Source organism: Bombina bombina, chromosome 2 (assembly GCF_027579735.1).
Source record: "Bombina bombina isolate aBomBom1 chromosome 2, aBomBom1.pri, whole genome shotgun sequence".
In the NCBI taxonomy this organism is placed as follows: Eukaryota; Metazoa; Chordata; class Amphibia; order Anura; family Bombinatoridae; genus Bombina; species Bombina bombina.
Window position 1 is genome coordinate 267,721,563 of NC_069500.1, and position 12,874 is coordinate 267,734,436.

The 12,874-nt window shown below is 34.7% G+C and overlaps 1 protein-coding gene across 1 annotated transcript in view; it reads left to right on the plus strand.

The window, feature by feature from the left end:
- Positions 1-5,608: 5,608 nt before the first annotated feature.
- The window catches only part of SLC25A46 (solute carrier family 25 member 46), a 121,313-nt gene continuing 114,047 nt past the window's right edge, over positions 5,609-12,874 (plus strand). Inside the window, exon 1 of the mRNA XM_053701538.1 lies at positions 5,609-5,966. Coding sequence (XP_053557513.1) covers positions 5,696-5,966 — 271 coding nt within the window. The 5' untranslated portion in view covers positions 5,609-5,695. The remainder of the gene's footprint in view (positions 5,967-12,874) is intronic.

The following is a 12,874-nucleotide window of genomic DNA, read 5'->3' on the forward strand; positions in this document are numbered from 1 at the left end:
GTTCTTCAGGCTTGGCCTCTGTTGAAGAATGAACCTTCTTTCTACATCCGGGGGAGTGGTTTCTCCAACAGGATGTATTCTTTCAATTTGTTCAAATATGTTTTTTTTCCCAGAAATAGACCTGGTGACCTCTCGTTTGAACAAGAAACTTCCCAGGTACCTGGCAAGATCCAGGGATCCTTAGGCAGAGATGATGGATGCTTTAGCAGTCTCTTGGTCATTCCACTATGCTTACATATTTTCTCTAGTTCTGCTGCCCGGAGTGATTTCCAAAATCAAATGATCATCTGTAATTTTGATAGCTCCTGTGTTTGCCTCTCAGGATTTGGTATGCAAATCTACTATACTTCGGATGTCCAGTTGTCCGCCATGGCATCTTCCTCTAAAACCAGATTTTCTGTCTCTAGATCCTTTCTTTCATCCAGATCTATAAGCGCTGAACTTAATGGCGTGGAGATTGAACGCTTAGTTCTTAGTCACAGAGGTTTTTCTGACTCAGTGATTAACACAATGATTCAGGCATGAAACCTTGTCTTAAGGACAATCTATTACAAGTTTGGAAAATGTATATTTCCTAGTATTCCACTCATGATTCATCTAGGCATTCATTTAGAACTCCTAGACGTTCTTCAAGATGGTTTAGATTAGGGCTCCAACTAACGATTATTTTCATAATCGATTAATCGGACGATTATTTTTTCGATTAATCGACTAATCGGATAAAAAAAAAAAAATAATAATTTTTTCCTATATTTAAAATAAAATCCACATACTGAGTGTTATAAATATAAACTTCAGGCTAAAACTTTACATTGACACAACTGTTGGTCCATTTTTTTTAAGCAGCAGAACATTCTGTTATTCACTCTCTTAGAAACTTTGCATTGAAATGCAAAAATGTCAACATGCCAACATGCTCCTGGCTGAGGATGGCTCTCTTTTTTGCAAGCTATTTTTCCTGGAGCAGAGAAGAGGCGCTCAGGTGGTATTGAGGTGCCTGAGATGCATTAATAGGGTTTTGCCAATTTCACCAAGGTGGGCTATTTATCTTTGTTAGTTCTCCACCAATGCAAGGGGCCTCTTAAAGTAAGCCTGGACTTAATTCTGACATAAAAGTATCTTAAATATCTATATGCAATGGCAAATAATCGTCTATAAGAATAGGGGAAAAAATATCTAGTACACTCTTAAAATAACAGATATATACTTACAGAGGTTGAATTTGGTACATATTCCAGTTAATTAAAAATATAAAAAAAAATAATAAAAAAAAAAAAGCAAAAGGGCTAAGACTATATATCAGTAACAGGATTCAGCCTTACACATATCTATATAGCGTATATATAATCAGCAACAGCAAGCGATCCACTAATAATTGTGCAAACAGGTAATAGTGACATCAATTCATACAACAAATGCCATCAATCTATGGCTAGTTGTAAATAACAAGCTCAGCACTATATCATGCAAAGCATTGTCCCAAATCATCTGATTTTACTATAAACAATCCAAATTATGATTCCTATTATTACTGGGTTGCACATAAGCCAGGAGTAGTTGTAAACTTAAAAAGAAACTTATAGAGTCCTGAAAAAGTGAAAAGTAAACATCTGTAGACATCCTTTAGTCTGAGGGCATAACCATAAAATACAATAGTATGTGCATAAGCTCAGTGGAGTAAAACAGCTGGTGCTGTGCACAGACCAACTAATTGCAAACCAACTAATCGATTATGAGATTCGTTGACAACTATTTTCATAATCGATTATTATCGATTATGCCGATTAGTTGTTGCAGCTCTAGTTTAGATAAAAGTTTATCTACTAGTACCTTAAAGGGACAAATCTGCTCTTTCTGTGATGTTTCAAAGAAAAATTGCTCATCTTCCAAACATTCTTTGTTTTGTTCTGACTTTAACTCGTATTAAACCTGTTTTTACATCAAGATAAAGCAGTTTTGCAGACTACTTTAAAATGTTTAGGTTGTTATCTTTAACAAGAAAAATGTGGATTTGGAGTAATATTGCAAACCAATGCTTAAACCTGTTATCTTTAACAACATTGTTAGGGAAATTATCATTCACTCCTTATGTCCTACTCCGTAGAATGATTCTAAAAGGACTTTACATTCTTTGGATTTTAGAGCTTTGAAATTTTATGTTGCTACTACTAAAGATTTCAGAACAACTTCTAGTCTGTTTTGTTCTCTTTTTTGGTTCCAAGGAAGGTCAGAAAGCTTTTTGCTATTTCTTAGCCTCTGATTCACAAAGCTTATTTGGAGGCGGGCCAATCTCCGCCTCAGAATTAACGCTCATTCTACTAGATCAGTTGCCACTTCTGGGCTTTTCAAGAATGAAGCTTCAGTTGATCAAATTTGCAAAGCAACCACATGGTCTTATTAGCACACTTTTACCAATTTTTACCATTTTGATGTTTTTGTCTCTTCAGAAACAGCTTTTGGTAGAAAGGTTCTTCAGGCAGTTGTCACTATTTGATACTGGTGCCTATATTTTTTATCTAAAAGATTACATTTTTTAGATGTAATTTCTCAGCGAAAAAAAGCTGTTTTTAGTTTATCCCTCCCTTTATATTGTTACTCGTGGACTTCCACATCTTGGATATTATATCCCATGCGTAACAACTCGTGGACTCTCACCACCTATATGAAAGAAAACATAATTTATGTAAGAACTTACCAGATAAATGAATTTCTTTCATGGTGAAAAGAGTCCACTAGGCCCCACCCTTTTACGGGTTAAAATTTGTTTAAATTGCACATCTTTTTTCCTGTACCTCTTTTTTGGCTTTTTTACTCCTTTTAAACACCTCACTTCTTAGCTACACGATAAACTGAGATATTAGTGGGTGGGGTATTTATAGGCTTTGAGGTTTGGGAAGGTTTGCCTCCTCCTGGTAGGAATGTATATCCCATACGTAACAACTCGTGGACTCTTGCCACCATGAAAAAAATTAATGCATCAGGTAAGTTCTTACATAAATTATGTTTTCACATTCCAATGTTCTGCACATAGCAGAATATGTTCTTTGTATTTTTAAATAGATAGTCCTATATTTATCTGTATATATCTATACCTTTATATAATCATAAATATATATTGTACCAAAATACCATCAGATACATGTAGAAATGTGTATTTATGAATAAATAGAAAATATTCTGATATGTAAAGAACATTGGAATGTGAAACATTCATATTCTCATGTTGGGTTAGTGCATTTGAGAATATGCAATCGGGTTTGCTTGCAAGTAGGGTATTTTTTTCCACACTTTTTGCTCCATTGACTTCTATGGGGGAATACGTTAACACAGTTGCAATATTAACTATGTTTTTTTGCGTGCATCAGGTTCATAAGGATCGAGTGCCATCTAGTGCTTCAGATACCTTCCTAGGTATCTCTTCAACAAAGAAGATTATGGGAACAAATCAAATTTGATAACAGAAGTAAATTGGAAACTTTTTTTAAATCATATGCTCTGTCTGAATCACAAAAGAAAATGTTTGGGTTTCATATCCCTTTAAAGGGACAGTATACTGTAAAATTGTTTTTTTCCCTTAATGTATTTACAGTGAATTTTTACACCAGCTGCAGAGTATAGAATGTTTGAGAAATTGCATTTTCAGTTATTTGTGTATATGACGTTGCTGGTTTTGTGCTTTGAAACCACAGCCTATTGAAATGGGTTGAGATTGCATGTAAAAATCAGATCTCATTATGTTATAACTTTATGTACACACACATGCTTCCTTAGCTTATATTGGTTTGTAAATAAAAGCCCAATACTTAGAGCGAACAACAGAAATTTTTAATTGTATTAGTTAACTCTTCTACATCCCACCGGCAGTGTAATCTCTTCTGCTGGCTGTGTTTACATTGCCTGTCAATAGCCTGGACTTAAGTATAGAAACTTTCAGTGTAGGTGGGAATACCACAGGCTAAATCAGCTATTTCAAATGTCAAAATAAGGGTAAACAAGCTACTTGTAAACAATGTAATACACTCCAGCAGGAAAATAGATCATTGGGAACAAAATAAAGGGGAGAAAAATTGGGGTAAACTGTCTCTTCAATTAAAATAAAATGATAAAAATAAATATACTTTATTAAAATAAATTGAACACTTTTTTACTATACTGTTCACTGGGACAAAAGGGGAGGGACCAAGGCATAGCCATTGTTAAATGGACAGTACGCACCCTATACTACACATTTAACCCTATTTATAACTGTAAAACTAAAATACTGTCAAAGTTTGAAGTTATAAAACATGTTCTAGCAATTCTTACAAATATTTTATAAATACCTGATCCTGCATCTTTTTTTTTATGCTCACGCTTCCTCTTGTGCCACCCACCCTTATCTTCAAAAATTTAGGCTTTGACATTGACTTGTCATTTTTGACATGTTATCACTGTGACTGGCTGTCACAGTGATTACATGACCATGGGCCATTCTTTGGGCATTGTTGCTCTTAAGCCTACCTAGGTATGCTTTTTAATAAAAGATACCATGAAAGTTGAATTTTTACTTTCATCTCCCTTTAAGTATTTATCTATTCACCTAACTTTAAGAGGCAGCAAATTGTAGAATTACGTGTAGTTAAAAAATATAAAAAAAACTCTTCAATATTCCTTTTAAATTTATTTTGCCCCCTTTTCCTGTAATATACATCTGAAAATTGTGTTGCGTTTTTTTGTGTGTTTTTTTTTCCTTCAGTCCTGAGATTTCCTAACCTTACCACATATACTGTATGTATCTATATAATGAGTTGATAAGATAAGGAACTTCAACTTAGTGGATATCACGCTCTCAGTATCACAGTGGCTAGCCCTCTCTACTCCAATAATGTATGATGGAGTCCACCAAGGCATATAATGGGTGGAGTTTGACTATTAAAAAACTATATATTATAAAACTTGTAAAAAAAAAAAAAAAAAATTGTCATAATTTGTTACCCCCACCACACACACACAACTACCAGTAATACCCTTCATCCATATTTTGTTTTTTAAGTTTTCAACATCATAACTATATAAAGAACGTTCTGAAATCACATTTGACATTACAGACCTAAATAACTAAACTGGTCCTATAACGCACTCAGTAGTTTCCCAACACTCACCAAATCCCGGAATTTTTCTTCAATCCCAGCCAAAGTTGCTAGGGACGCAGAGAAAGACTTCTGTGTAGCTAAGTAGAATCCTCCACCCATTTTATTTGTCAGCCAATTGAATTAAGAGGGCAGAAAATATGCCAAGTTAATTGGTTGATTTTTATAGCAATCGAACTACGAAACAGGAACAAATACAAGCGTATTTTACGCGAGACTGCTTAAAACAAATAAGAAAACCGACTATATTAATTATACTTATTTATATAAATAAAATATTCAAATACGTGATAAACCAAAAGTATGTGCACTATAAACCAATGCAAAATCAACACGATACGAATAACATATATTTGGAACCCATATATGTTATATCGTAAAATGTTGATGAGTTTAACTTCATTTTTAATAGGTTGGACTACAGTTCCCATCATGCTGCGCGAATACGGCATTGAGAACGTCAGGCTTTTGCCTTGTTTTGCCCCCTTTGCTCCGGAAGACTTGTAGTGGGTCACTTGTTGGTGTGACGTCATCAGCTGGCTATAACGCAGTGGGCATTGGGCAGCATGCAGCCCCGGCGGCCCGATGGTTTTGATGGACTGGGATACAGAGGATCGGCATGGGGACCTGGTCGAGGGGATGAGGCACCTCCGCCCTATCAGTACGGCTTCCCCACAAGGTCATTCAATTCCTCCGGTGACCTGTCACAGCAATGGGTGACAACACCTCCAGACATACCTGGAAGCCGCAATCTGCACTGGGGGGAGAAAACCCCGCAATACGGAGAAAGCAACCCTGCACCGCCTGGTCTGGGGGAGGAGAGCAGCGGAGGCGGTGGTGAGAAAGGAGATTACCTGTAAAAGCCAAAATAGTGAATTAACCAATCCCTGGCAGCAAATGAATGATCAATAAGGCTCCTTGACAGGGGAGTTTGTCTGACAACTAATTGTTCAAAACACACTTCTTCCCACATAATAACGTTTTCCATTTTTATACACCATTTGCCAGAGTTCATAATTGTAGTAAAACACTGGCCTAGATTAACTAATGTAAAAAGAGGGTGAACAGCTTCAGTGAAATTGTTCACTAAGATTAACAGGAATTTATTTTTCTTTCTGTAATTCTTTTTAATCTGTAGTGATTCTACAAATGTATAGGGGTTTATTATTGAAATAATTGTTCTGTATAAGTGTTGCACTTTAAAGGCTTTCATGTTGCTTAATGCCAACTAGTGGAGGTTTGACAGGCCTGACTGTTATTGCAGTTATCAGTCACAGTGAGGTTTATGTTATGGGTGGAGCCTATATAAAGTTCACTTTCATTCTCAACTGCTCAGAGAGTGCAAGTACTTACATAGATAAGAAAAGGCAACTGTGTAATAGTGCTGTGTAATAATTTCATGTATCTAAAAGTATTAATTTAACTTATAAGTAATATATATAAAGAGGATAAAAGTAAATATTGAATTTGCCCAAGTATACAGTACACACCTGTATACTGAACTCATTTGCAGTATATTCACAATTAGTGGGCTCTTTCCCCCTTGCCTCTAATTAATTTGAGGCTTCTTTTACTGAAATCTGGTAATGCCAAAAAAAACATCCTCTGCCCCTCAAACTGATGTCTTGTCCCAGATTTTAGACAGTCTCCCTGCATTGAATATGTGGTGTTTTTGGTGCAGAGGTGTAGCCCTTAGGCCTGATAATCTGATTATTGAAGGTGCAACATTGTTTTAAATATTTATATTTGCTTGGATGAGTTCCTAGCAGAAAGAGATGGATGGTTTCCCAGCAATACATTTATGTATTAATACTCACAGTATGATGCTTCCTGAAGTGTATTAATTGCTATTTGGTGAAAATGGTACTTATTTTCTTGGGGAGCACTGGATTTGCATAGACTAACATCTTCCTCTATGATAATGCAGGTGATGTCACCACCTTGCTGCACCAGCACAAATGTGCATGCCAGTTGCTTCCACAATTGCTGGAGTTTCATGGCAGTGGGCTGAACGCCCAAGTGGTGAGTGGAAGAGAGATTAAAATTAAACTGAAAATACATTGAAAGAATGGAAAACTTTTAATTGACATATTCCATGCTTTTATACATGTTGCCACCAATCACCGGCCATGTGTTGCTCAAAACAATCTAGGTAGCAAATAACTTTTGCCTTTGTGTTTAACCCTTTTACAGGACTTAAACACATACTTACTGCATGGGCGAGAGGAGCATATATATATGTATGCACTGTGCACCCATGTTCAAATACCCTGTAGTGGTGTGAGGATGCAAATAAAGATGCTTGCTCCTCCCATTTCCCTGGCAAGGACAGTGTTATGAATCCAGATATTTTCTGTTTGCCCATGCACAGTATAGGCTATCACTGGATCAGTGGTAGGTTTTAATAGAATTTTTTTTTTAATAAAAGTGTTTTACAAAAATGCAGTTGCCCAAAATTGAAATGCACTTGTGCATTTTATTTTGACTGTTATGTGTCTATATAAATTGGCATTTTTCTTAGTTGAGTCCTAAAAGACATGTTGCCAATTTTTGGGCCTTTTTTTTTTTTTTTTTTTTTTTTTTTTGCTAAGTGCCTAAATACCATTACTGAACCTACCTGCCGGACTACTCTCCTGCCTTAACCCTTAAACTGCTGATTGATCACTGTTGCTGAATACTGCCTGTCTGACTACTCTACCTGCCTTTACTCTTTCTTTCTTACTTACTCTTTCTCTACAGTATGAGTGCTGTGTATGTATATATGTATGTATGTATGTGTGTGTATATATATAGAGAGACTCTTTTGAAGCACAGTGCTTGTAGGGACAGGCAACTGTGCTGGAGGCGCACAGTTGTGTAGGTAGTAGAGAGAGAAGCTGCTGGAATAAACGGGGTTAAGTGTACAGAGTTTGCCTTTTAAGCTCTAGACACAGGAGGAGTATTACGTGAGTGAAGATTTGGTAGATTCTACAGCGCTAATCCCTGTTAGTATATAAAGTAAACCTGTTTGAAATGAAACCAGTAATGCCAACAGGTGTACAGTATTACAGATGCAGCCTATGCACACATATTTAAATACACAAGCTTAATATATAAGGTTGCATTAAAAGGTATATAATGTCCATACAATCTCTGCGGTATACCGCAATATAAGTCACAGTATGAGAGAACAAGTAAATGGCAACAGCAATAGCACTTCTAGTGGGGAGTCCTTAAATGGTCTCTCAGTTCACTTACTTCTGTGACCTCAATCGTATGAGGTAAGTGATGGATGTTTCAGACAAGTCCGGTATGGAACGAAATTCCTTCAGTTTTAGCCAATTTCTTTTCCTCAGGTCCACTTCAACGTTATCCCTGCTTCTTTTTTTCCTCTTTTACACGATTGGCCCGCTTATCACAGGAACTCCCGTATGTGTGTTTAGGAATAAAAATAGGGACCAAACATAGTGTGATACCGGAGATTCAGTGTATTATTTATTACAAATAAAAGTGGTACTCACAAGTCTGTCCTCAAACATATGAGGTATGGATACAGCGATTAAAAAATACAAATCAGAGTACAGCCGGAACTCAGTGCCCGCGGGACACCACAGTAGAACCAAGCAGTGTACAACATAATTGGAACAGCCAGATTCAACACCCAGGTAGCCTTATGCGTTTCAAAGTCTAGAGTGACTTCTTCATCAGAGGCGGTGTTGAATCGGGCTTAAAGTTAGATATTTATATTCTCCCGCCTTTGCTTGGAGTGGGTGTGTGAAGCTGGCTGTTCCCTGATTGGGTATCACATAGGTTTTGGTAACCAATCAGATTAAATATTTGACCACTACAATCTTACTAGTTAAAATGTTACATTGTTAACACATCTTACTTGAACGTGAAAATAGAAAATTTTTTACAAAATAAAGGTCATATCGTTTTTTTATATGCTCCCGGTTTCCTTGTTAATAAGGTGCATATCAATTCCAAAGCAACTACAGAGCTTTAAACGTTAGTGAGGTATTTCTTTCTACTATAGTGCATGAACCTCTACATCCCTTTATCTTTAATGAAACTGTAATTATACCTATATTGTTCGTGCAGTAGATGCTGAATAGATGCCCAAATTTCAGGGGAAATAAGTGGATAAAGTTGTTAGTATTTCTGCAACCCTTTTGATTTATAAATGGAGATGCGAAACTTCAGGACTTTAATGGAATGTTCTCCGTAGAATAGTGCATAAACCTATGCTTCCCCTCGACTCTATTGGACCTTCATTTCCCGTACAACAGCTGTATAGTGAAAGTCTGATTGGGATTTAACAGTATAATTTTACACACAGTAGATCTTGTTACTGTTGTTTCTACATGTATATAGATAAATCGGTTTATGTTCAAAAGTACTTGATTGTTTATTTCTGTGCATCTTATTCAATTTATTGTTCTTAGTCTATTTCTATTTTTATTATTTTTCTTAGAGACTATACATTTTATTAAAAGACCATAAGGGTTTGTTAATGTAACTAGCACAACAAATTTTTACTCTATTCTAATGTGTTATTCTGGCACGTATAATAAGTGCCCTTAGTTATATAAAAAACACATTAGAATAGAGTAAAAATTTGTTGTGCTAGTTACATTAAAAAACCCTTATGGTCTTTTAATAAAATGTATAGTCTCTAAGAAAAATAATACAAATAGAAATAGACTAAGAACAATAAATTGAATAAGATGCACAGAAATAAACAATCAAGTACTTTTGAACATAAACCGATTTATCTATATACATGTAGAAACAACAGTAACAAGATCTACCGTGTGTAAAATTATACTGTTAAATCCCAATCAGAAATTCACTATACAGCTGTTGTACGGGAAATGAAGGTCCAATAGAGTCGAGGGGAAGCATAGGTTTATGCACTATTCTACGGAGAACATTCCATTAAAGTCCTGAAGTTTCGCATCTCCATTTATAAATCAAAAGGGTTGCAGAAATACTAACAACTTTATCCACTTATTTCCCCTAAAATTTGGGCATCTATTCAGCATCTACTGCACGAACAATATAGGTATAATTACAGTTTCATTAAAGATAAAGGGATGTAGAGGTTCATGCACTATAGTAGAAAGAAATACCTCACTAACTTTTAAAGCTCTGTAGTTGCTTTGGAATTGATATGCACCTTATTAACAAGCAAACCGGGAGCATATAAAAAACGATATGACCTTTATTTTGTAAAAATTTTTTCTATTTTCACGTTCAAGTAAGATGTGTTAACAATGTAACATTTTAACTAGTAAGATTGTAGTGGTCAAATATTTAATCTGATTGGTTACCAAAACCTATGTGATGCCCAATCAGGGAACAGCCAGCTTCACACACCCACTCCAAGCAAAGGCGGGAGAATATAAATATCTAACGTTAAGCCCGATTCAACACCGCCTTTGATGAATAAGTCACTCTAGACTTTGAAACGCATAAGGCTACCTGGGTGTTGAATCTGGCTGTTCCAATTACGTTGTACACTGCTTGGTTCTACTGTGGTGTCCCGCGGGCACTGAGTTCCGGCTGTACTCTGATTTGTATTTTTTAATTGCTGTATCCATACCTCATATGTTTGAGGACAGACTTGTGAGTACCACTTTTATTTGTAATAAAAAATACACTGAATCTACGGTATCACACTATGTTTGGTCCCTATTTTTATTCCTAAACACACATACAGGAGTTCCTGTGATAAGCGGGCCAATCGTGTAAAAGAGGGAAAAAAGAAGCAGGGATAACGTTGAAGTGGACCTGAGGAAAAGAAATTGGCTAAAACGGAAGGAATTTCGTTCCATACCGGACTTGTCTGAAACATCCATCACTTACCTCATACGATTGAGGTCACAGAAGTAAGTGAACTGAGAGACCATTTAAGGACTCCCCACTAGAAGTGCTGTTGCCATTTACTTGTTCTCTCATACTGTGACTTATATTGCGGTATACCGCAGAGATTGTATGGACATTATATACCTTTTAATGCAACCTTATATATTAAGCTTGTGTATTTAAATATGTGTGCATAGGCTGCATCTGTAATACTGTACACCTGTTGGCATTACTGGTTTCATTTCAAACAGGTTTACTTTACTTTATATACTAACAGGGATTAGCGCTGTAGAATCTACCAAATCTTCACTCGCGCATATATATATATATATCTATCTCTATCTCTATCTCTATCTCTATTATCTCTATCTCTATTATCTCTATTATCTCTATTATCTCTATTATCTCTATCTATATTATCTCTATCTATATTATCTCTATCTATATTATCTCTATCTCTATCTCTATCTCTATCTATATTATCTCTATCTATATTATCTCTATCTCTATCTATATTATCTCTATCTCTATCTCTATCTCTATCTATATTATCTCTATCTCTATCTCTATCTATATTATCTCTATCTCTATCTCTATCTCTATCTATATTATCTCTATCTCTATCTCTATCTATATTATATCTATCTCTATCTCTATCTATATTATATCTATCTCTATCTATATTATATCTATCTCTATCTCTATCTATATTATATCTATCTCTATCTCTATCTCTATCTATATTATCTCTATCTATATTATCTCTATCTATATTATCTCTATCTCTATCTCTATCTCTATCTATATTATCTCTATCTCTATCTCTATCTATATTATCTCTATCTCTATCTATATTATCTCTATCTCTATCTATATTATCTCTATCTCTATCTATATTATCTCTATCTCTATCTATATTATATCTATCTCTATCTCTATCTATATTATATCTATCTCTATCTCTATCTCTATCTATATTATATCTATCTCTATCTCTATCTATATTATCTCTATCTCTATCTATATTATCTCTATCTCTATCTCTATCTATATTATCTCTATCTCTATCTCTATCTATATTATCTCTATCTCTATCTCTATCTATATTATATCTATCTCTATCTCTATCTCTATCTCTATCTCTATCTATATTATCTCTATCTCTATCTCTATCTATATTATCTCTATCTCTATCTCTATCTATATTATATCTATCTCTATCTCTATCTATATTATATCTATCTCTATCTCTATCTATATTATATCTATCTCTATCTCTATCTCTATCTATATTATATCTATCTCTATCTATATTATATCTATCTCTATCTCTATCTATATTATATCTATCTCTATCTCTATCTCTATCTATATTATCTATCTCTATCTATATTATCTATCTATCTATCTCTGGATCGAAGAAACAATTGTATTTCAAAGCGCTGGCCCTTAACATTAAATGCACTTAAAAGAGCTGCCAATTCTCAAAAGGTGTCAAGTACCACTAACAAGACAAAATTTGGACAACATGTAAGAAAGTAGAGAATAGCGCTAGTTAAATGCTGAAAGTAGTAATGTATTAATCATCAAATATTCAATATACTGTGTATATGTATGTATGTGTGTATATATATCATTATACAATTAAGTAAATGTATATGAAACAAGAATAATATAATCTTATACCAAAAGTCAAATGTTATGTTGAGAAAATGTAGGACCAGCAACACCAATAATTCAGTTCACTATTTAAAATGAATAAGAATGTTCCAAAGTTCTGATGACAATAAAAAATCCTTATTAAACCTACTTTTAAAAACAAGTGAATTTATTCAAGATATGATAAAAATAGGATTACAAGATAGGTATAAACTGAGTGTAGAAAATGAAAACACAAA